Source organism: Colossoma macropomum, unplaced genomic scaffold (assembly GCF_904425465.1).
Source record: "Colossoma macropomum unplaced genomic scaffold, Colossoma_macropomum, whole genome shotgun sequence".
In the NCBI taxonomy this organism is placed as follows: Eukaryota; Metazoa; Chordata; class Actinopteri; order Characiformes; family Serrasalmidae; genus Colossoma; species Colossoma macropomum.
Window position 1 is genome coordinate 12,169,334 of NW_023494792.1, and position 24,198 is coordinate 12,193,531.

Consider the following 24,198-nt stretch of genomic DNA (forward strand, 5'->3'; position numbering starts at 1 on the left):
AGACACAACACTCACGGATAGCCCAACTCCATGAAGTTGTTCCAGATTTGCTTCAGCACCATTATCACTCCCATTTGCAGGCACAAATCAATCAGACAGCCGCTGGGATGGCACTGCGAAAGAAACACAAAAAAGAACAGTATAAACACGTCTACTGCGTCTCATTAGTACAGATCACACAGTAGGGCTGAAAACTTTTAGCAAATCATTCCCAGAGATTTCACAGCAGAGCTGCTCATTTCTGCGACAACAACATAAACAATCATGCTTCTTGGAAAGTTCAGTAGGCCGCCATGGAGCCATTCTGCAGTTTGAAGCCAGTGGAGGTTCAGGGCAGTTTCATTCAGCCTAAGCAAAGCCTGCAGCTGGGCTGGACCCATTTGAGGAGGCCACTGTCTGCAGCTGATGGGGACTCGAGTGTTTATTTTGATAATGAAGGAGGCTGATTCAATAACGTGCATCAGCATTCGCATCCAGCAGGCAGTAATAGGCGGAGGCCTGACAGTGATGCAGTGAAGTGATACGGAGAAGATGGCAGTGCTGCAGGATGTTAATGATAGCAGAGTGGGAGAGCTTTTTTCAGTACAACTCAACCTCACTCACCTCCTCCATTCTCCAACGGTTAAACAGCTTATTATAGTCCCCAGGCCTGCCAGCAAACCTGTGAAAACACACACGCACACAAACACACAGAATATTAGCTTTGAAATTCAATTAGCTGTGCTGTAATATTATTTTCCGATAATGGAAAAGAGAAAATGCACTCTCAGTGGGAGCACACTATATTTCATGATAGCAGTGAACTTAATAGAAAAACTCCAGCAGCATCTAAACTATGAGAATACTTTTTCCCAAAGCAGAATAAATTAAATCATGGTAAACAGATAAAAGAAAACAGATAAAGACCTAATTTAAAGATGAAAATACTTTACTTTATGAATAAACAAACAAACAAACAGAATATTATTTCAATCAATGAGAGTAAAAATAAAGTGACTAAAAATAAACTGAACCTTTATGTTATCTCATTTTTTATTCCAATTTCACTCTTTAAATAATCACCTTCCCAGAAAAAATGCTATGTAGAAGGTGGAGCTGTTCAAGTTGACGAACTGGAAGAGGAACATCTTGAGGGCAAAGCTGTTCTCCCATTCCGACTCAGTCCGTGGGTGTTCTGGAACACAAACCGGAGGACTGTGACCTTTCCCTGTGGATGTTTAACCATGCTGGCACATGCAAGTCATTAGGGAACCCCTGCTCTGCACATGGGGCAGCTTCTGAAGCTAAGACCAACGTGTTTGAGTCAGAGTGCCATTCAGGAATCCACAACCTCCCCTCCTTCAAAAGCTTTGTGGATTAACATTCCTTTACTGAGACCGTACGGTTCCTGACAAGACGTGAACACTGCGATATTTAAAACTTACCTAGATTAGTGAGCAGATAGGCCACTTTCTCATAAACCTGTCAGAACAGAGAGAATTTCCTCAAAACCACTATAAAATGAGCAATGAAGAGAAAATCAATCACTTGGAATTGGACAATCTCATTGTTACGTAATACTACAAACATTTCATTAAAAAAAAAAAAGCATATAACCTTGCTTTATTCACATGGAGAAGTCAGAGGCCAATTTTTATTTATTTCATTTTCAGGTAAAATGACAGTACAGTTCATTTTTCAGTGTTAGGAACAAAAGGACCAAACATGTATTTAACATTTAAATTTAAATTTAAATTACACGAAAATATATAATGTTTATAAATAACATTCTAAGTATAATATTACATTTTTCATTATTTATTGTGTCCACTCTTTGCCTTTATTATAACTTCTGTTTTTTTCAGGAGACTTGTTTCCAGTTTATGAAAAAAATCTGAAGGGATATTTTTTTCCATACAAAGTTCAGTCTAAGAAGTTGGTTGCATTTTCTGCTTCTCATGATCCAAATAATCCCAAACACATTCAGTGATCTTGAGGACTGGACTCAGGGGAGGTCAGTCCATTGTTTTGAGAAAAGCAGCAGCTTCTTAGTTTGATTTGTAAATTTTCTTCCTTTTTTCTTTTTCCTAAATAACAGCTTTGTGACAGCTACACATCCTTTCAGACTCACAGTGTTGAGTTGTCTTCTAACACAGGAAGGATGGACAGAAACACCTGTGGATTTTTTCAGATCTGAAGCAAGAGTGGACTTGATCTCTCATATATGAAAGTACTGTTTAGCAGGTGTTGCAGGTTTGTTAGGAGTTCGATCTTCTCTGTATCTTTTAATTTGTTTTTTTTTAAACTTCAGTTTTCACTTACTTTCCTTTGATTTTCTCTTCCTTGTGCTAGTGGATAATCTTACATCTAATCTCCTCATAAATATCCCCCCAAAATGAATAACTTATATTTAATGATTATTTTTACTGAAACTTGAATAAATAAATAGTGGTCTCTGACTTTTGTACAGCGCTGGATGCTTTTATACAGGAACTGTTTATAAAGCATTAAAGAACAAAAATCAAGTTTCGTTAAATAAGCAGCATTATTATTATATAATTGTATATAAGTAGTGCAGATGATTTATTTAGTACTGTCAGTTGAGAGCAAACATTTTTCTAGTTTACATCTGAACACCATCTGGAACTGCAAACATGCAGACAGTGGAAAACGCCTGTTCTGTTTGATTTTACACTGTAACTTTTGGATACTATACAGAAAGCAGATGCTGACCACATTGAGGGACATAATGATCATGAAGTTGATGCAGACTCCGGTGCCAGAGGTGGCAAACTGCCAGTTCTTTTTCACAAACTCCCACTGGAAGGAGGCAAACTTCTCCATGGCAATGAGCCGGAAAACTACTACAGCGAACACGGCCGTTAACACCAGAGAGATCTGAAATGGAGAGAGAGAGATTGAAGCAGGGGAGTTTTCCATTAACATGAGAACACTAAAGGAAAAAAAGATGATAGAGGATACATTCTGGGTTGATACATGCTAACAAAAGCTTGCATCTTTAGAATGGTAACTTTATAGGAGAACAACAAAGAATTGTTAATTGTAATGTTTATCCCAAGTAATTATGTAGCATCTCTATTGGTGCAGTGCTTTCAAATAATAATAAAAGTTACAAAGTTTTGAGACAACAGTAATGATTTGCTAAACATAACTGTTGACATGGCTAAGCTACTTTAGGCCACACTATCTTTCTAGCAGCCTCATGCACTGACACATAAGAGCCACCAGGGGGAGACAGTAATCTGTGGCATTTCAGCATTGTTGGAGGATCTTCTTGCACTGTATGGTGGAACTAGGAAAAGTAGTGGAAGGTGCAGAGTGGAATAATGTAATACAGTGTGCTAGATTTTAGGATGTTATATAACTTTCTAGTTCTAAATGCAGAGGCTCTGTATAAAACTGGTGCAATGTAGGAGGGCATAAGGAATTACTTTAACTGGATGGGTGGAAGAGAATGGGAAGGCAAATTAATTAGACTGGACACTGTGACCTACCATGAAGAAGATTCCGGACACAGAGACCATGAGGCGGCTGAGTTTGTCCGTGAAGGGCTGGAAAGGCTCTGGTTTGCCTGAGATGGGGTTCACCCTCTCCTTCCGCGAGTACTTTGCTTCAAACTGAGGCCGCAGTTCCTCCTTATCGACACATGCATGCATTCATACTTCAGTTTATCCTCCTCAATGGATGAATGCATTTTGCTTTACTAATCTACATACAGACGTATGGCATCATCGTTTGTTTTCACTGGGTTTGGTAACCTGTCCCAGGAAGACTGCAGTGCAGATGATGACATTATGGAGGCTCTTTCATATGGACTGGATGACATTTGTATAAGCGGCCTATCTGCTTCTATTGGCTAAGGGATAAAAGTTTTGCTTAAAGGTAGATTCAGCAATATGACCGTCAAACATAGCAAACACATTTTTAAAGACACCAACAACACTAGAATTGCAAATGGCAGGAGACAGCAACACCGAGACCCACGGTGGGTCTGTACTGAGGGGAACAGTGTTGATGAGTCTGAATTCTGACGTTGCTGATGTCCAGACGATGTGGGTGTGTTATGTACGATAATGTTCTTGGTGAGACTACCTTTAAAGCTCAAAAGGCACCAAGGCATGAAACAATAGCCAACACATCTTCAAAGATTTCATGCTATGGCTGTAAATGATTTATGCATAGAATCTACAGCAGAAAGCACAGCATGCACCAAACACGACATGAGAACGATAGGAGGCACACTCACAGAACACACCATGACACAGGATTTACACTAAAAGAAACACACAAACAGCACAGATATTGGCCAAACGCTGTCTTCAGTTATTTACAGTCTAATGGCTATTTTCAGTGGGGTCAGCAAAGCTCATGTTTATTCCTAAATGTCTTTTAGTAATGTGGACAAAAAGACAAAGAGAAAATGCTTTTTTTTCCATAGGTTTAGCTTTTGTAAATCATGCTGAAGCACTTGTGAATAAAGCAAAAGATTAGTCTCAGCTGACAGTTGTGTTGGGCTTCTATTTCAAGATGAGCCTCACCTCTTCCTCCTCCCAGTCAATCAAATCCCAGTCGTACGTAAGCTCCGCCCTTCTTCTCTTCCAGAATTCAAGGAAGACAGTGGCTATAAGAGCACAAGGCAGAAGAGTGATCCACAGATTGCCACGAAAGCTGTATTTTCAATATGAGGGCACTGGTAACATATGCCTGTAATTTCACTCAATTCTGTCATAAAGATGTATTTCTCACTTAATGAGAAGAGGAAGAAGATGACATGGTGTTTCAAGGCATGTTCTGCACTGTTTTCCAGTAAACGTCGATCCATCTACTGATCTAAGTAACACTTGGGCTTAACATTGCAAAATTAAATGTAATGCTCTCCGAACAAATTCATAACAGCCACAAGATCTATGTGGGCTGTGTAGCACTCACTCGATGTTGAAAGTGCAGTTTAATATAGCTTGACCCACTTTTGTTTAAAGAGAGGGAGAGAGAGAGAGAGAGAGAGAGAGAGAGAGAGAGAGAGAGAGAGAGAGAGAGAGAGAGAGGAAAAGCTGTCTTTGTAGCTCTTCTAAAGGTCTTCCTAAGGCTGTCTCCTTCTTTTTCTCAGTCTCTCCCAGATAGGATGGGTATCTTCACAGGATCCCTGATAGATATTCACTGACAGATATGAAAAAAGCATCTGACGTCTGGTTTAAGGTGTTTAGAAACCATCCATTTTTAGACTGATTTCTGTGGTAGGAGAGGTTCAGCCTGTGCATGCTCCTTTAGTCGGGCCTTAAAAGCCCGAGTCAGAAAGACAAAAACTTTTCTACAGAAGACATTTTGAAATTCTGCCTCATTCCCTAAATTAACTTGCATACAGTACACATTTCAATGGGCTCACAAAATGAAAAATCCAATAGAGTTGTTGATGTTGTATATAAACACTGTTAAAGTTTCAAAATGTATCATTAACTCCCAGATCATGCAGTCCATATATGGACACTAAGCTGCCAAAACGGCCTGTTTTGAGTTCACTGTATTCATGACGTCATGAAGATGAACATATTTGCATATACCCGCATTCTCAGCCTACAGCAGTTTAGCCCCACCCACATATGCAAAGCTAGAAGGAGTGTTTCAGCTGGCCTGTTTTTTGAATGAGGTTAAACACAGTGCAGCCAAACAGAACAGAGCTCATTTACATAACATCAATCTTAAAGGCACAGCAACAAAAATGGCCAGTTTACTTTGAAGAGATAAAGAGGGGCTGGAAAATGATCACATAAAAAATGAATTATGATTCTGGTAAATAAAACCACACAAATATTCTAGGAGGACCTCAGAGAAAAAAGATAAAACATAGTATATGGCTTATGTAATCTATAGCAGTGTGCTGCCCTGCACATTTCAGCTATTTCTCTTCTATAACACATCCTCCATTGATCCATTTGAACTCATAAATGGATCATTAATTAGTAGGATCAGGTGGGTATGAGCAGGGAAAACACTAAAATGTGCAGGGATTACTCCAGGAATAGGATTGGGAAACAAAAATCTGTAGCATCTTAACCGTTTACAGTGCTACAGAGTGTTTGTTCTGGGACAGGAAGCAGAAATTAGATTTGTTTCTGTAGTGCTTGTTTTAAACCATCCTGGGAATAATACTGTGGTGTTCCTGAAGTGCCCACATGTCGTGTATGTTTGGTTTCAAGGTGGCCTGATGCTTGTCTGTGGAGTGGCCTGGGATCTGACCTGGTTTCCACATTGTGCAGCAAAAGAGCTGTTTCTGTGTATAGAATGTACCTTAATATTCATTCATCTTCATGCACTTCTGCACATAGACACATACACACGTCCACACAAATGCAATGTGGAGCAGAGGTGATGATTACTGGCTGATGTTAGAGACAGATCCAGGCCATGCTCACTGCAGTGCTGCGCCCACAGGGCTTAAGTTCACTCTCATCAGCAAAGACTGAGAGACGGAGTGAGAAAGAGAGCGAGAGACAGAGTAGTACAGGATGTCCTGCAGTAGGGGGGTGCAGCAGGGATGCCTAAGGTTCTCCTCTGATGCACATACAGCCTGTGACTGACAGCCTCCTGACACCTCAGGTTGTTTTTTCCCCTCTGACTGAGATCCCTCTCCTCTCCCGGGAAGCGTTTCATTAGCATTAGCCAGTCAATTACACTTTATGCGGCGTACACAATTATCTGATGCTAATGCACAATGAGAGAAGGACACTTTGACATTGATCTATTTGGTGGTTTATCCGTTTATACAAGAGGTGATTTACGTTTATAATCTGTGTGATTAGTAACCAAAGCTTAATCACTCTCTCAAATGAAAGCTTCTGGCTGTGAGGAGAGCTGAACCAAAAGCAGAATCTATCATGAGGGCATTTCATAATCTTTTCCAGGCCTCTTATAATGATTTCCAACATAAGGCTTTTGTGTTCTTCCTCATGTAAAACTTGTAAAAAAAATAATAGTAAAATCTCGCTGTAAAGCATGACCTACCTGAATCAACAATGAAGAAATTAATAAATAAATGTTGGAGTAAGCGCACCCGGCCACTTATTATACAGTAGGACAAAGCGGTGGCTGATTGTACTGGGGTCTCTTGGGCTTCTGAATCAATATCACCGTGGAACTACAGCACTGTAAAATTTCATTCCCACTACACTAGCTTAAAATGACTTAATTTACAGAAAGACTTTCCTTTATATAACTGAGTAAAGGAACAGTGAACGAATGAAACACAGAAAGAGAGAATTAAACTCACCCCAGATTGCCATGAAGATGGCAAAGAAAACTGTACCTCCATTATCAAAAAGATGAGTCACCTGGATGTTAATGAAAATACAAAGATGATTTTGGAATAAATCATAACGATGAAAACTCAAGACACTGGAGGCTCATCAAGAAAGTAATTTGTTGTTTGAAACTAACGAAACAATAATTATTTCTCCTCAGATTACTCCTTAGATTAGATCTGCACATTGAGAACTGAAGTCTAGACCGTTTATTTTTTATCTCCATACTTTAATTAGACAGTCTTTTTTGTGAGATTTTGATGATACAAGAATTTTAAATACATCGGATTAGATTGTTTAAAGTCGCACATTCCAACGGCTTTCTCCTGCTCAACGCAAGATGAAAGTCTGTGTATATATAATGCAAAAGAGATGCGCAGTGGTTTTCAGGTCTCCCTAATATAAATAGGATAGAAACAGTATTCATAAAAAAGCAGCATTCAAAAATTAACCAGAGCCTGAAATTATACATAGTATACATGCAGTATACATGAAGTATACATACTTTTTAGATTAATGTTATTATGTTTGTACTTTAGGTTTGTACTGCAAAGGTGCTTTAAGTGATTAACAGATGGTGTTGTGTGTACCTTTGCATAGACACAGCTGTCACTCAATTTCCAGGCGCTGCAGTTGACTTCACACATGGGGCACATGATGGTAGTGTTGGCCTCACAAATCTCTTTACTGCACATAAACAGAGAGTGCAACCAAGACAAGAAGTCAGACAGTCTATTTTATTTTATTTGTAACCACTACCACTGTATGTATTTTATGCTCTTGTTCTTCTTACTCTCTTAGCTTCTCTGGGTCCATGGCTTGTTTATCTCTAAAGCACTCAGAATTACAGTTCTTTGTATGAAAGGTGTATAAAATAAAGATCTGACTGATAGATTTCTGAGAGGAAAATCTGACCTCTGTAAGGACCCTGACACACCAAGCTGAGTGTTTCCCAAAGATTTTGCAACGTGTCCTGCACTGCTGGCTTTAGTCAGTCCTTGTCAGCGCTATTTTGGCTGTTTGAGCATGTTGAGCACTGCGCTCGCCAATGAGAGAGGGCATTCTGGTTAGCTGTTCAGCCAAATGAATCAGCGCACAAGAAATGAACTGGTATACTTTCACTTTCTCACATTAGGTTTAGGGTAATAAACATTTGAACACTGTAAAACATTTAAATAACATATTCTTTACTTAGCCTGTAAGCCAGTAGCTATCTGTGGAGCTGTTCAGACTTGCAAGCTAGACTTCTGACGAAGGCACAAGCGTCTTTGGATGCACCCATATTCCGACAAAAAAAAAATAAAAAATCTGAAAAATAACTAAATGTTTCTTGTTTATACACACTTTGAACAGTGTTAGTTAGTTAATTAATATGCAGTAACCTATTTTTCCTGCAAAGATAGATTTAGATAGATAAATATTTATGCACAGTTCTGGTGTTGGGAGGGGGTTAATTATTTTGAATATGGTGGCATGGTATGGGCTGGCAATATATTTAATCATCATAAATTCATGGGCTCTTATAACATTTTGCATCTGCAGTGGATTGCACTGACCCAAATGAGCCATGTGACTGACATGCAAAATATCAACACTACTATTTCTGTGTGATATGTAGGGGCAGATTCTGAAAATAGTACTATGACAAATGCAGACCGACACGCAGCAAAGTGGTATACCCATCAGCAAACATGCTAGCTACTTAATGCTTCAAAGAAATTCTTAAATAACTTTAAAACTTAACTTAAGCACATCTGATTCCACTTGTTAAATTAGTTGGTATCAGTCTACAATCAACTGATAGATTGATGTGCCTCTGCTTTGTTGGAATTAAAACTTGTGGCCTAACCAGCCCTTTACAGATAAGACTGGACACTATTTTGCTGCAAAAGTAGGCACATTAAAAACATGTCTTGTGGCTATGAGCTGTAGGCTTTGCTGTGTGGCACTGCTGTGATTTTCACAGATGAGAGATGATGGGGAGCTGACAGGAGGTGATCACTGGTCAGCCTTGGATTGTGCTAGTTCTTTAATGTCGGCTTGGTGTGTCAAGGGCACAAATGCAGAGTTTGCTCGTAACACAATATGTTTTCGGTTAATAGTTTGCATGAAAGAGGGTTGAATGGTTGCTTCCCAATAAATGGAGGGATTAATGAGGGGGTCTTGTGAGCCTGACCTGACTTGGCTGGAGTCCATGGTGAAAAGGCCATAAAGGAAGACAAAAAGACCAACCAGTGCTGCTGGGATCAACATGCCTGTGTACCAGCCTAGCCACGCAAAATACAGACCTATCTTCTCCCCAAAGTACCGCCTGAGTGAGAGAGAGAAAGAGAGACAGAGATAAAAGTCAGAGTCTTGTGGTTCTCTATAGTGAAACTTTTGAAGCATATGAGGTCAGGAGGATTATGTAATATGGGCAACTTCGGGTGACTTCCACTGGAGGAAACACTAGAAGAAAATCTCCAGAACTGCTGAGTGTGTAGATCAGCAGGCATGATTTTTCAATCTGGCCCAGATTTTCAGCTCAGAGGTCTAAAGCAAGGTGAGCTGACTCCAGTGACACATACAAACACATACACACACACACACACACACACACACTAAAAGAGCAGACAAGCACTGTCGGAAACCTCTGCTTTATACTGACCAGCTAAAGTCAGTAAAGACACATAAACGCACACACCCCCACACACACAGACAATGAGAGTCAGAAGAGAGTTCTTCTCCGCTGCAGTTGCCCAAGGCTTCCTTATAGGATTTGACAGAAGGTTGGAGCCAAGTAGGCATGCTAAGCCTCTTGAAAACAAAGAGTCTCGAGAAAAGCTCCAAACAGACAAACAAGAAGTTAAAGCAGTTTGTTTGTAATATAAGTGTGAAACCTAATTCAGCCAACCTCATCTTAACTGCTTTTGGGATAAATCTAATACTCATCCAATTAGAACTAAACCGGTAGAGGCACACCATTTCTGATGATTCTCTAGGGTTTTAAAGATGGTTTATATGTAGAATGAACTCTATAACCAAACTCTTTAAAAAGGGGCCCAAATTGTTTTTATGTGAATTTAACCTTTTCTTTAATTTTCTCTTTCAGACACTATTTTTAAAGAGAGAGATCATTTATGTGTAAATGGACTGTACTCTTCTCATTTACACTGAAGTTATAAGAAATGTTTCAGCCTGAACTGCTTTTAGAATGAGGCACAGTACAAGGGAACCAATCAGAACAAAGGTCATTTACATAGATTTGTCTTAAATGCACAGTAACAAAAACAGCCTGATTTAAGACAAAAAGAGTGTGGAAAATGGTCTTGAAATCATCACATAAGTCATAAGTGGGTGAAAAACACAAGAAAAATATTCAATATGGGTTCTTAGTTTAGTTCACCACCTCTGATGACTTTTGAGAGTTTAAAGACAGTTTATGAGTGAAGAGAATGTACTCAATAATTCTAGTAGACTGTTTAAACAGGGCTTAGACTGCATTTAAGTGTGTTTATATGACACAACTGAATTCAATTTTCACTTCAACAAAGTTTTATGACTGTTAATTAAATGTGGTGATAATGGTGGTAGTGGAGGTGGGTATTATTCACCGTATAAGGTCCAGGGGCTGGTACTTGTACCAGATTCCCCAGCGAGCCCATCTCTCATAGAGCAGGTGTCTGTGGTTCTGAGGCCCGTGGGTCTTTATCGGGTGCCTGCTCTTGTAGCTGCCCTGAAGCAGAACAGTGTGTGGAATAAGGTGTGCATAAAGGGATAACAGCAGCACATTAGAACAGAAAAAGGTAGTGTGTAAGAATAGCACCATGCTAAAGTGATGATGAGCTCACCTCATGAGGGGGAAAAGCAGCCTCATAGGTGCCATTGCCAAGCAACCGATTGATACCTTATAACAGAGAGACAGGAATTTAGTCTTTATTCTGGCATCTACAGTAACAGTCAAAAGATTTAAAACATCTGATTGAATGTTTTCCATAATTGTAAAGACAGACTCTCAACTGCTCGTAATTGTGAGCATTTTTCTTTAAAGTCCCCTCAACAAGAGTTTTCTTCAGTCAACAAGATCTCAGCATATAAGGAGCTTTTTCATGCCTGTTGGAAAATCATCCCAGGTGGTTTCTCATGGAGCTATTTGAGAGAATGTCAAGAGTGTAAAACGTCACCAAGGTACAGAAGGAGGAGAGCAGTTCTTTTAAGGATCTAAAACATACCACAGTTTGTTCAATAAGAAATATTGAGAGGTACCATTCTACATTTTATTTTTTAAAAAACTTATGGGGTTCATGGACACTGTGTCCTCCGGGCTAAAGACGACTCAGCTTGTTATCAGTGCACAGTTCAAAAGCCAGTATTCATGATGGTGTAGGGGTGTATTAGTGCACATGGCATGGGTGACTGGCACATCTGTGTAGGCACCAGTAATGTTGAACGATATATACATGTTTTGGCAATATATGCTACCATCCAGACAACATCTTTTTCAGGGAAGGCCTTGATTATTTCAGCAAGGCAATGTCAAACCACATTCTGCATGTGTAACAGCAGCATTGCTCTGTATTTAAAGAGTCCAGGCACTAAACTGACCTGCCTGCAGTCCTGACCTGTCACCACTGAAAACATTTGGCACATTATGAAATGAAAAATACAACAAAGGAGACCCCGAACTGAGCAGCTGAAATCCTATATCAAACAAGAATGGGAAGATATTTCACTTTCAAAACTACAGCAATTGGCCTCCTCAGTTCCCAAATGCTTGCAGAGTGTTGTTAAAAGAAGAGGTGATGAAACACAGTGGTAAACATGCCTCTGTCCTAACTTTTTTTTAACGTGTTGTTGGCATCAAATGGGCATTTATTTTTCAAAAAACAATAACATTTCTCAGTTTCAACATTTGATGTGTTGTAGTATTTTCCTTTAAAATATGGTTTACATGATTTGTATATCATTGCATTCTATTTTTATTTACATTCTGCACAGCATCCCAACTTTTTTGAAAATGGGGTTGTACTTATGTCTGTTTCATCTACTGTGTAATTTTAATTTCATATTAATGCATTTTCTGTGAATCTGTTGTATTATTGTATTTGTCACCCTTGTCAATATATCAATGTATGATCACTGATCAATTCCATGTGTTATTTAATTGTTCTGATGTCTTCACTATTATTCTAAAATATGTAAATATGAACAGTAAAAGAAGGGAAAGCCCTTCTAAGAGTAGGTGTATCTAAAATTTTGAATGGTACTGTACTGTACTGTCACAGCTAGTCAAGTCTACAAACAGAACTGTATTATATATTATACATAGTACAGGAAATCATCATATTTGATACAGCCCTGAGACTCAGCAAGGCATTCAGCATCTAGTGATATTTGATCCAGTGCTGCACAGCACCTCATTTCACTAATGAGCTCTTCTCCTTACCAAAGCAGAGAGCTTAATCAGTAAAATCAGGTGTGGTGTTACATGACTGGAACAAATACCTACAGACACTGCAGCCCTGCACAGATACAGCTGAGTATCACTGTCTTTGGGAATACCAACCGTGTTTACCTTGTTTATACACTACCCATGCTCAAAACCGGGAAACACATTAGAATGGAGAACACGTAAGGCATGATTATTAAATTCCAACCTTGGAAAACCATTGCACTGCAGAGTTTAGTGTTTTCTGTAACGAAGGGCTTGATAATTAGCTTATGAGCTGGATTTGGTGCCTTATGTCTTAAAGCAGAGAAAACAGTATAGTATAGTGTCTCTCCAGTACTCAATGATTTTTCATGTACAAATTCACCAGTGCTAAAACTCACGCTGATACACACCCTAGAAATTGGGACTTATAGAGAAATATATTCATATGTAGAGGGTTACAAATGCAGTAAAATAACTAAAATGCAGACATTTCAGCACAGCATTCCAGCGTCATACCTCAGATTATAAGAAAATTCCAGATTATAATAAATACATAATCAAATATCCATTTGAAATATCAGTCCAATCTAAGCATACCACTTTACAATGAGATTGCCTTTATAAAGGGATTATGAATAGCTCAATGAGTTCATTAATAGTTATTATTCAGGTCATAAATACTTAAAAATCATGAATGAGGATAAACAAAAAGGGCAACAGTGTCCTGCCAAACAGTAAGCCCACATACATTTTTTACAATAAACCTTGCTAGTTACGTATTTTACTTTGTCATCTCTATCAGGCAGTGCTAAACCTGTCAGCTTCAGCAGTTATTTGTTAAGTCCTTGGCGTTGTGTGGCAACTCCTATAGGACAGTACTCCAGGTGTGGCACAGTTACTAACCTGTTTCCCTTTTTATTTATGGGTTATAACTGTTATTAATGATTTTATGGTGTTTAAAACTTAACAACAATTAATAAACTAATTCTACATCATTCGTAAACCATTTAAAAGGACAGTCTCAATGTAAAGTGGTACCAATTGAAACCCTGACCTGATGCTGCTCAGTTTTCTTTAAACAAATATCTAATATTATATATAATCATTAGAACCCTTTCATTTCTTTAAATACATGCACTCCTGTTCCTGATCAATACATATTTCTATGTTAATCAATAGTTAATACAAACAAAGAGAACATAAAAGCATGAAAAACAAAACATAAAGACATGAAAATATGCACAGTAAAGTAGGGGAAGCACTGTGGAACAGAGGCAACGCTAGAGTATTTTCACTCTTGCTTTTTCTATTTTCCCTTTTTTTCTATTTTTCACTTACATTTTTATTTTTCTTGTATTGATCTAAATTACATTCTGCTTTCCACACCTCAGTTATTTATTTTCCTCAGCTGGAATCATAAAAAGTAGGCACAAACATTTGCGTGCATTGTCCTATCCTGACTCTTGGATATTAGTTGCCCTAGAAGAGAGGGTTTTGGTGGAAGTGGGAGTATTTTGATGGGGTACTCAGGTGCACAGGGAGCACAGAGACACAGTGTACGCACCTTCCCATGTACTGCCTGATTGGCCAATCAGCAGCCGCTCATGCTGGCCATAATAATTAAGCAGAGACAGACAACACAGCGGAGGAGCTGTGGAAAAACGGACAGCGTGTGACCAGCAGAGACATGCAGAGACTCAAGGGAAAAAGTGGAACTACAGACCACTGGAGGGACAGGCTAGAGTCTACAGAGGGGCTTTTTTTTAGTAAGGACTTAATTAGAACTGAACACACTCTTCTCAGGTTTGAAAAAAACTTTACATATGTTAATATGTCATTAAAAGATGTACAGATGTATTTGTAATTAATGGATCTCAAGTGGAGAGCTAAGGGTCATACAAAATTCATTACAGATAAATCAGACAGAATATTGATAAAGAAGATGAAATACAGAAAAAGACAGGGGTTAAGTGATAGGAAAAAAGAAATAGCACTACTAAATTCACTGTGAAGAATGTGATTTACTATACTGTCAGATTTGAGTGCTGACCAAATAGTCATTCAATAACAACAACAAAAATCCACATTTCTTGTGGTCATTCTGAGGTCTCCTTTAAAAGGCCCTGCCATGACTGATAGTAAGTATGTATTGTGTGGAACTAGCATGGTGCATTTGAGGGTGGGGATTTGCGAAGGATTTATAGTTCTTTGGCCAATCTGATCTAGTCTAGAGCTGAGTAGGGGGGTTACTGGCATTAAAATATTAACATGAAAATCCCTCAGTGCTGTCCAAGGACCGATTTTAATCAGAAAAACATGTCAGAAGCAAACAGATAAGAAAGCCAAAATGAAAAGCGGAGTGTGGGAGGTGTTTTAAAATATGAGGAAAATGAGGATGGCATGGTGGGAACTCAGCCATGCCAAGAAAAAGTGCACAGTATGAGCCATCAATTTAAAAACAACCACTATTCAACCACCCAAAATCAATATTTAAAACTGTTATTGTTATTATTATTGTATATGTACTGGTTACTGTCAGACATAAACATTGCCTAGTTTTCTACAATAACACCTATGAACGAATACAGTTTGTCTCAGCTGTAATAATCTGGAAAATATCCCAAGCTAGCAAAAAATACCAGTATCTAAGGGTTGGGCAATATGACCATATTCCATCATATTGTGAATTTTTAAACATATTGTGGATATTGTCAGTCCTTAAAGAACACTGATCAACTGCATGTTTCATTACAAAGAGAGCATAATTAGTCCTGTTTAATTGGATTTAGTGCAGCACTGTATGTGAACTGCTAAACAAAAATCACTGTACTAGCCAACAAATAACAGACAACAAATGCACATGGAGTTCATCAATAACTTCAACACAGCTCTGGCTACATGACACGTTTCCTCATTCAAAAGCCATAAAAACATCAGAACAAACGACTGTAACAAATGTGAAGAAATGAATACAGACTGCAGGCTCAGTAAAAGGCCGGCTGACACAGCGAACTAGAAAATACTGCAGTGTGGGCTAATGAATAGACTGGAAAAGATGTTTGATGGACAGGCCTCGGGGGAGATTATCTCTAGGTGCTTACCCATTTTGGACTTGCCGTCTTCATACTTGGTACGCTGTAGAACGTGGTGTACTATTCTGCTTCTGGTGGAGTTGGAGAAGAAGGAATCCCTGTTGTTGATGGTAAAACTATAACAGAAGGAAAAGAATATAAGCTCACCTCTTGAAAATTTTCAGCCAAAAACCAAGCTATTGTGGAGATTCTGCTCAGAAATGCCCTCAATCCATTGACTACTGCACAGAGCATCCTGATGGCGGGGCTCTGCTATAGCCATGAAATTACTGAAAATATATCCTAATGATATTATGTAAATGTTACTATGTACATTTATCAGAAATGCCCACTCAGAATGGTTCCTGACCTAATCCATTAAAAAAGGAGGATCAAACAAAAACAGAGAGAAAAGCTGGGATTTCTTCTTCCTCTTTCGTAGACATGCATAGCACGTGATACATCAATGTAAATAAAACACTTAAAGATTAAAGGTTAAGGGGGCACTCGTCAGACAGTGTATTTAGTAAATCACTTAGTCTACCTGCTACCACAAAGAGAGAGACAGAGATAGAGACAGAGAGAGAGAGAGACTGAGTACAATATTGAATACAGCAAGATCCCATTTCATAATATTTCTCATCTTCTACCTGTCATGCTCAAACACACACACACACACACACACACACACACACACACACACACAGCACTTTAAGCTTTCATCTTTTAGAGAGAGGACAAAATCAAACTCTACTCTTGCATCAGATCTGATAAAAAATTTGTTCTTTCTGTCCACTGTGATGAGAAGACAATTCAACACTATGAGTCTGAAAGGATGTGTAGCTGTCAAGAAGCTCTCCTGAAAAGAATGGATGCTGTAATAAGGATAAAGGGTAGACATACCAAATACTGTGATATATATGTCATATTGTGTTTAGTTGCCGAGGCTTCTGTTAAATATATGCATTTCTGCTTTTTTTATTTAACGTTGAAAAACTTAATAGCTATTTTGATTGAAAATTAATTAAATAAAAGTTTATATCTGACTTTTGCGCGGTATATCACAAATGTCAGAATTTTTGCAATATTTGGAAATTAAAAAAGTACAACACAACACACACACACACACTCATGCACACTAACTCACAAAATCTGTCTCGTTTGTTCCACAGTATGAGGTTGACAGCAGTGTAAATATAGCGAGGTTAGCTCAGGATGCCACTCTGTGTTTTTTTTTGCCATTTTTTGTGTGTGTTTACCACCCCATCACTCCCTGTCTGTGCCAAAGAGATTAGCGTGTGCTGGCCTGACTCAACCGATTCCCAGAAAACACAACCACGCACACAAAAATCTCTCAGCCCTCAAAATACTCCTGCACCAAACACAAACACTGACTTTACCAACTCTCTCTAACCCAGGTCCACAGTCTACACATCCTGCCCTCTTATCAGGCTGCGTCAGTGTGAAGTGATTCAAAGCCAAAAATAGACAGAACTACAAACACACCATGAAGCATCATAACAATGATGTCATTGCAGCTTCAGAATAAAGTGCTCATACTGTTTGGAAACTAGAGTACTGTGCAAAATATTTAACAGTAAATTACACATAAGTCACAACAACTAAATATATTTTCAAATTTTTCAGTATTTAGTGCAGGGGTGCACAACTTGAGTCCTGGAGGGCTGGTGTCCAGCTCAATTTGGCGGTTTCTTTACACCTACCATGCACATAGTGGTTTCCCTGCTCCCAACACACTGAACCAACTAAATAGCTAATTAACAAGCCTTTCCTTCGCTGAAGTTGGTGTGCACCCATGATTTTGTTTGTCCACTGTTTTCTTGTGTCTCTCAAAGACGAAAGCTATAAGTACAGTTTTTCTGATGGTGACAGTTTTGGTGGTCTACCAGTTCTTGCACGGTTGTTAGGAGCTCCATTTTGCTGTATCTTTTAAATATTTTTTGAACTCCAGTTTTGGAAACGCCTGCTTCTTCAACTTGTTTTGCTTTGATTTTCCCCTTTCTTGAGCAAGTGGATTATCTTACATCTAATCTCCTCAGAAATATCACCTGGGAATTAAATCATTTGTACTTAATGGATGCTTTGACTGGAAATTAAATACATGAAGGGTGGCCTCTGACTTTTGCACATTTAATTACATAGTTATTTACATAATATGTTCTTTTTACATTCTGTTTGTTTCAATGTCAAAAATGACAATGCAATCATTATAATGTTCTTTACAAACTGTTCATGTTGAAACTCTAAACTTGTTTTCCAGGGACACAAAGGCAGCATGAAAGAGTAACAGAAGGTTTAGTGGCAGTTATGATCAATCGATGTTAGGATATTAGTGTGAATGATGTAGGAGAGACTCACTGATGCATTCTGGCACGGCTGAAAGGGGCGGTGTAGCAGTCTGTCTCCTCCAGATCAGGTAACGCCTCTTTATCCAGCTTCATTGGGTTCCTCGGCAGCCAGCTCTTTACCTGACGACATCTCAAATGAAACCGACTAGAGAGCAAATGGGAGAGAGATTGAGGAAGGGAGCAAAGCAGTGAGAAGCAGAATGAGAAAGAGAGAGAAAGAGAATGGAAAGAGAATCAGAGAGTGGTAAAAGAAATGGTTTTGAAGAAAGGCCGAGAAATAGAGGAAAAAATGTAAATTTATCGTCAAAAGGGATTTTAAATGAACTCCAGAGCTCACTAGTGTGACAAAATTCACTGACTCTGCAAAAGTAAATGGAGGATATTTCTATCCATCTTTAAGAGCTGTGAGAGCGTCTTACTGTTCCTTTGGGTACTGGACGTCTAAAATAACTCTTTGAGAACTTCAAAGATTCTCAGACAAACACCACTGACTGGAAAGCATCTGAAGAATTACAGTCTACAGTCTCTAAAACAAAAGTAGAGAAATACAGGAATATGTTCTCCTTCTATCGACTCTAAACAGTATTTAACTAAGCCCATCAGATGTGCTTATAATGAACAATGTTTTCTAAAGACTCTCTGTGTGACCTCCAGGGTTTCAGTCTCTTCTAATCCATTTTAAAACGAGGCTGATTAACTCTGAGGAGATCCGGTCCTTAGAGACCCCATACTTAGTCATGATCTGACCTAAAGACCTTTGAACTAATCTCTCCACAGTCAATAGGCAGTGTTGCTCTGCATATAGAGAATCATAATGTCTACTTATGGATCTGTGTATAATATACTCTACAAAAAAGATTCTTCAAGGGTTCTTTAGTAAAGAAAATGATTCTTCAGATTGTGCTGCAGGTGGTTCTACATAGAACCTTTTTGAAAAGGGTTCTGTATAGCACAAAAAAGGTTCTTCTATAGATGTAATGTGAAGCCTCAAACAATAGAAGGATCCATTCTCCTTTAATTTGTTACTTTTTAAATTATAACTTGAATTATCTTTGTATTTCATTATTTGAATGACCACAATGTATGAAAGGTGATATACAAATAAACTTGTTCTGCCTATATAGAACCATTTTCTTCACTAAAGAACCCTTGAACAACCAGCTTTTTTAAGTATACACAAGATGAATAAGTGATACAGAATAAACATTTAATAACTAAAAGGCAGCTGCAGGGTTTAAAAGCCTTTTAGACCTACCTGCCCATGGTTTTCTTCTTCCAGTCTGAGAAGTAGCACTTTTTCCTACAAGCCAGAAAAAAGTCTGCTTTAAATTAAATGAAAATGATCATGTTCTACGTTTGATTGCATCTTTTTAAACAGTTTTAGAGAGAACACAAACAAAAAGCACATTTACTATGTATATATAGTACTATAACCAACAAAGATAAGGCATTATGGTTGAGTCAGTGAGTCAGTGAGTATGACAGGTGTAAGTGTGTTGAGGGCTGTGTGTCTGGATGATGCTAAGGTAAATTGTTTTGTTATTGTTTTTACTGAATTACTTGGTGACTATGCTCATCAATGTATTCATGTAAATGTATGAGTGGGTAAGGGAGGGGGAGAGAGAGAGAGAGAGAGAGAGAGAGAGAGAGAGAGAGAGAGTGAGAGAAGAGAGACAAAAGAGTGAGAGAGAAAACAGAGGAAAAGAGAGAGAAAGAGAGAAAAAGAATTAAGAGAGAAATAAAAAGGAGAAAGACAAAAAAAACACACACACAGATAGAATGATTATATCCAAGACCACTGACCAGTACCTGAAAGGCATTCTGATGTTCATTTGCTCTGCATATTTACATAACGTGTCCCACGGAGCATGTATCTTCACAAACATGATGTCATTGTTGGTCAGAGAGGGCTGAAACAGAGAAACAGAAAGAGATGGAGGGATACAGTTTATTTAACATGCATCACACAGGACTCAGCTGCTGACCTGCACCATAATTACCACAGATCAGTCCTTCTGTTCTCTGTTATAATGACAAAAGTTATTTCCACTATAACTGGCAGCTGTTCTGAGAGCAGTGCTGATTTACAGCGAACCCATGACGACTTCAAATTCAAGAGAAGTGAAAAAGCTTTCTGAAGCGTGAGCATGAATATTTTGTGAAGTAGATGGCTGTCCCATATTCCCAACTCCTTCTGGAAAAATAGCACAGTTTGCAGCAGTTAATTCACTTCCCTTTCCACTCTAACTCCTAAAAATAAGATTCTACTCTCTCTTTCCTTCCAGACCCCCAAACAGATCCCTGCTGCTTTTCACTCAATTGATGCATATCTCACCATCTTTCCTTTTCGCTCTCTGCCACTCTCTGGATATCTCTCCATTTCTGTACTTCAGTCTCTTGGACAAACACACACACACACACACACTCACACACACACTCTCTCTCAGTACGGAGTCTCTCTGCAGAACAGGAAGAGGCTCTGGGTGTAATGCTGATTTTTAATCAGAAAGCAGTCAAGTGGAATCCCTGCGCTTGTTTGTTATCTGGCTCAGATCTGATCTAAATGAGGCTCTGACGACCTGCACTTTTCCCTCTGCCATCTTATTAGTTCAGGACCAGCAATGTTGAGCTCTGCATTCTGTTCTGAAACACTTTACAACATTTTTAATTACCAGAAACACAATAGTGGAAAATGCCCTGCAATAATTATTAAACACAGCACAACAAATTGCATTTCCCAGAAAACACTGTGATAGAAAGTACGAGAAGTTAAAGTAAGTTAAACATCAACTTGAGAAAGTACATCACGCTATTCAGTTTAAAGCGGAGACCGAGTTTTCTGCAGGTGTTTCTCCACCAGTAAATATAGTGTCAAGAATGGGTACACAGCACTACCAAACAGAGTAGAAAATAAGATACTTAAACGACAGCTATATATATATATATTGCTAATGTTGGAAGAAAACCTTGTATCTCCATTTTTGACTTTTTTTCGACATAATTTGAAAATACGTGTTGTTCTTTATATTGCGTATTTCACAATGAATGGACTTAAAGAAAAGACCAAAATTGACTTGTAAAAAAGTCTGGTTTCATTAACTTACATTAAAAGTAATTTAAAAGTAGCTTTTTTCCTTCTGCTGTAACGTTACCATTCTGGAGATACGAGGTTTTCTTCTGACAACAGCGATAAATATATAGTAAAAGTGTCCCAAAGTCTGAAAATCAGTGTGTGACCTTTCTTTTCTACCTTTTTTTTTTCAACAATTTTCACTACCAAGACATAATTTCTGCAATTAAGTAAACTTTTTCTGTGTTTCAGTGAAAATTGTTATGATTTTATGTATGTACAACTGTTCAAAGCTGTGTCCGCTAGCTGTGTACTGGCTAGTGTTGTTGAGTTATCCTCAAAATTAGCTAAATTTGTCACTACCGAAACAGTCATCCAAACCATCCAAACAGTCATCCAAACCAGGTAGTGTTATTATTAGTGACAAAATGAAATGTTCAATAATTTATTTTAATAAAATAAACAGAATTACAGCATAAGATCATTTAAACCAAAAGATTTTAGTCTAAGTCAGTTAAAAGTGCAAAATGTGTTTTCAACTCTGACTTTGAACTAATTTGGTAGAATGATTCATGTACTTTTTATAGAACAACCATCAAACACGCTGTCAATCTTTTAAGCACACTGAAAAAGAACTCGTTGTGCATCTCTGTGTGTTCAGTCAGCAACACTATAGGCTCACTCTGTGCAGTGATGCTGAGACGCATGGAGAGAGTTCTTATTAAATATATTTATAACAGCTTGTTTTGTGGTAGATCTATTTTGTACTGTTATTTGTATACTGCTGGCTTATGCTACTTTAACCCTGAGAACCACACTGCAAGTACCGAAGCAGCTGCCTACCTCACCTCTTCTTCCAATCTGATATTCATTTCTACATCCCACTTCCATTACATCCCCTCTTTAACAGCATCCACCCTCCAGAATTATTAGCATATAGTAAAAACGAACAAAAAGGCTGTAAATAATGCCAAGGTTATTGAAAATGTCAACTTGACCTTACACTAAAATAAGAATATGAAACATCAAACAATCAAAAATTATTAAAATGAATTGGCAGAACATGATAGAGAGAACATATATACAGGGATCCGAAACCATTTCTCCACACAAAACCTCTCTAGTCTTTAATCCATGGTTGTCTTTGCTCACAATGGCCTTAGATCTTGAATCACTGTCCTGCTGGAATCTCCACAATCTAAATCTCAAGGCAGACAGATGTTCAGGCCTTTGGAAGGAAACAGCTCTACAATAACAGATCCACCACCATATTTCACAGTGAGCATTAGGTTCTTCTCTGCATTTTCTTTTTGTGCTCTGGAACTTGTTGAAAGAAATAAAGAACCTGGTTCCAGTTAAAGTCCTGGTGATGTTTAATGAACTCCAGGTCTATTTGCACTTTGATGACAGCAGATCTTTTCTTCTGGTAAACTGTATCAGTAGTTTGTTGGCAAGGAGGTGACATCTAATAGTAACTCCAGGATGCAACTGACTTTGTGTTCCACGCAGAAAGTTTTCTCTTTTAACCATCTTCTGCACTGATAAAATGCAGTTGTGCCTTTTACCACACATGCTCACCACAACTCTTGTTTCTTATTATTGCCCTGCTAGTGAATATGTGTATTTCCAGGCATTAAGCCAACTTATACAGCTCAATACCTGATTTGTAAGGATCATTTGTGTATTTTCTAATCTTCCCTATGCTGATGGATCACTAAGCGTGTTGGGATTGCATATCACCTCATATTTATACCCTAGTGCAACAAAAAGCCATGGAAGAGCACTTACAAGTTCCCAAAAACTCATAAAGATAAGTGGGAATACTGTACAATTTATTCATAAAGTAATTATTGTGCTTTTGAGATTGATTGGAATAATATTCCTTCACCAAAAGGTTAGATTTCTCCCACAGTCTGAGACTGAGCTGTTTTTTCACAGCCTTCTCCCCTGAAATATACCAAGGTTGCCAATAATTCTGGAGGCCACTGTACTTTTCACTCTCTCAAAACACAAATAACTCTCTGACTCACCGACTGTCAACTGAGCGAACGTTAAGTCATAAAAGTCAACGTTTTTTCTCATGAAAACGACAGCCACCTGAATTCTTGGTGTTACAAAAAAGTACCTTCTATTAAGTAATACAGTAATACAGCAGGAGGCCAAAATAGCTTGGAGATGTGAGCTGAGAAATATCTGTTTGTACCTCTTTCTCAAGCATCAGTCCTTCTGCACGCAGGTTCCTCTCGAAAGTGCATCTCTTCTCGACCTGAGGGCTGGACTTCTTATACACCAGGATATAGTCAATTCGCTTCTTCCCATCTCGAAACGTAAGTCCAGAAGGGGTTGGTGCATTATTCCCCTGGAAATTATCATACGCATAAACCCTGGGATAAAATTCTTTCATCAAACTGAATCACATCTTCAGTGATGACACAGCAGTCAAATAAATGTCAGCAAAATTTTAAAAGTACTTTGTCTTGTTCTATTTTAGATTCCATGGCAAAGAAATGCAACAAAGCAGAATATGTTCTAGATTGAAACCACGCATTACAAAAGATGCTGACTACTAACATCTTTGAGATCTTATAATAACAGACAGACAGAGCTCAAAGCACTAATGATTAGTCATGCTCCAGGTACAGATAGAACGTCTGCTGCTGAGTAAAGTGGGAATGGAGCACATGAAAGAGTGCGTGAAGTGGAGGCAGAGGAGCGGTGCTGTACCCGAACAGAGTCTGTACGAGCCTCCAGCTTCCCTCTGGACACAGGCTTCTGCTGGATGAGGAGAGATTCATCGGTTCTGGACTCATAGGCTCCTGTCTCCATCTCCTCAACATACTGATCCTTGGTAGCATCTACCAAAGAGATACAAAAAGCCAAGAAAGGTTTTTCATTTGCTGCAAATTGTCACTGTCTGATTAAAACCTGATTAAAACCAGCTGGTCTTTTGTGATGATGAACAGACCAGTGGAAACAGTCC

General features: G+C 38.5%; 1 protein-coding gene across 1 annotated transcript in view; it reads right to left on the reverse strand.

The window, feature by feature from the left end:
• Positions 1–24,198, reverse strand: part of ano3 (anoctamin 3) — a 56,846-nt gene that overhangs the window by 7,732 nt on the left and 24,916 nt on the right. The window contains exons 3-20 of the mRNA XM_036576016.1: positions 23,943–24,073; positions 23,422–23,577; positions 19,958–20,058; positions 19,404–19,448; positions 18,159–18,293; positions 15,810–15,916; positions 11,126–11,181; positions 10,889–11,010; positions 9,472–9,606; positions 7,886–7,982; positions 7,265–7,325; positions 4,539–4,621; positions 3,495–3,635; positions 2,713–2,877; positions 1,425–1,461; positions 1,063–1,174; positions 604–661; positions 16–113 (exon numbers count right to left, since the gene is read on the reverse strand). Coding sequence (XP_036431909.1) covers positions 16–113; positions 604–661; positions 1,063–1,174; positions 1,425–1,461; positions 2,713–2,877; positions 3,495–3,635; positions 4,539–4,621; positions 7,265–7,325; positions 7,886–7,982; positions 9,472–9,606; positions 10,889–11,010; positions 11,126–11,181; positions 15,810–15,916; positions 18,159–18,293; positions 19,404–19,448; positions 19,958–20,058; positions 23,422–23,577; positions 23,943–24,073 — 1,840 coding nt within the window. The remainder of the gene's footprint in view (positions 1–15; positions 114–603; positions 662–1,062; positions 1,175–1,424; positions 1,462–2,712; positions 2,878–3,494; positions 3,636–4,538; positions 4,622–7,264; positions 7,326–7,885; positions 7,983–9,471; positions 9,607–10,888; positions 11,011–11,125; positions 11,182–15,809; positions 15,917–18,158; positions 18,294–19,403; positions 19,449–19,957; positions 20,059–23,421; positions 23,578–23,942; positions 24,074–24,198) is intronic.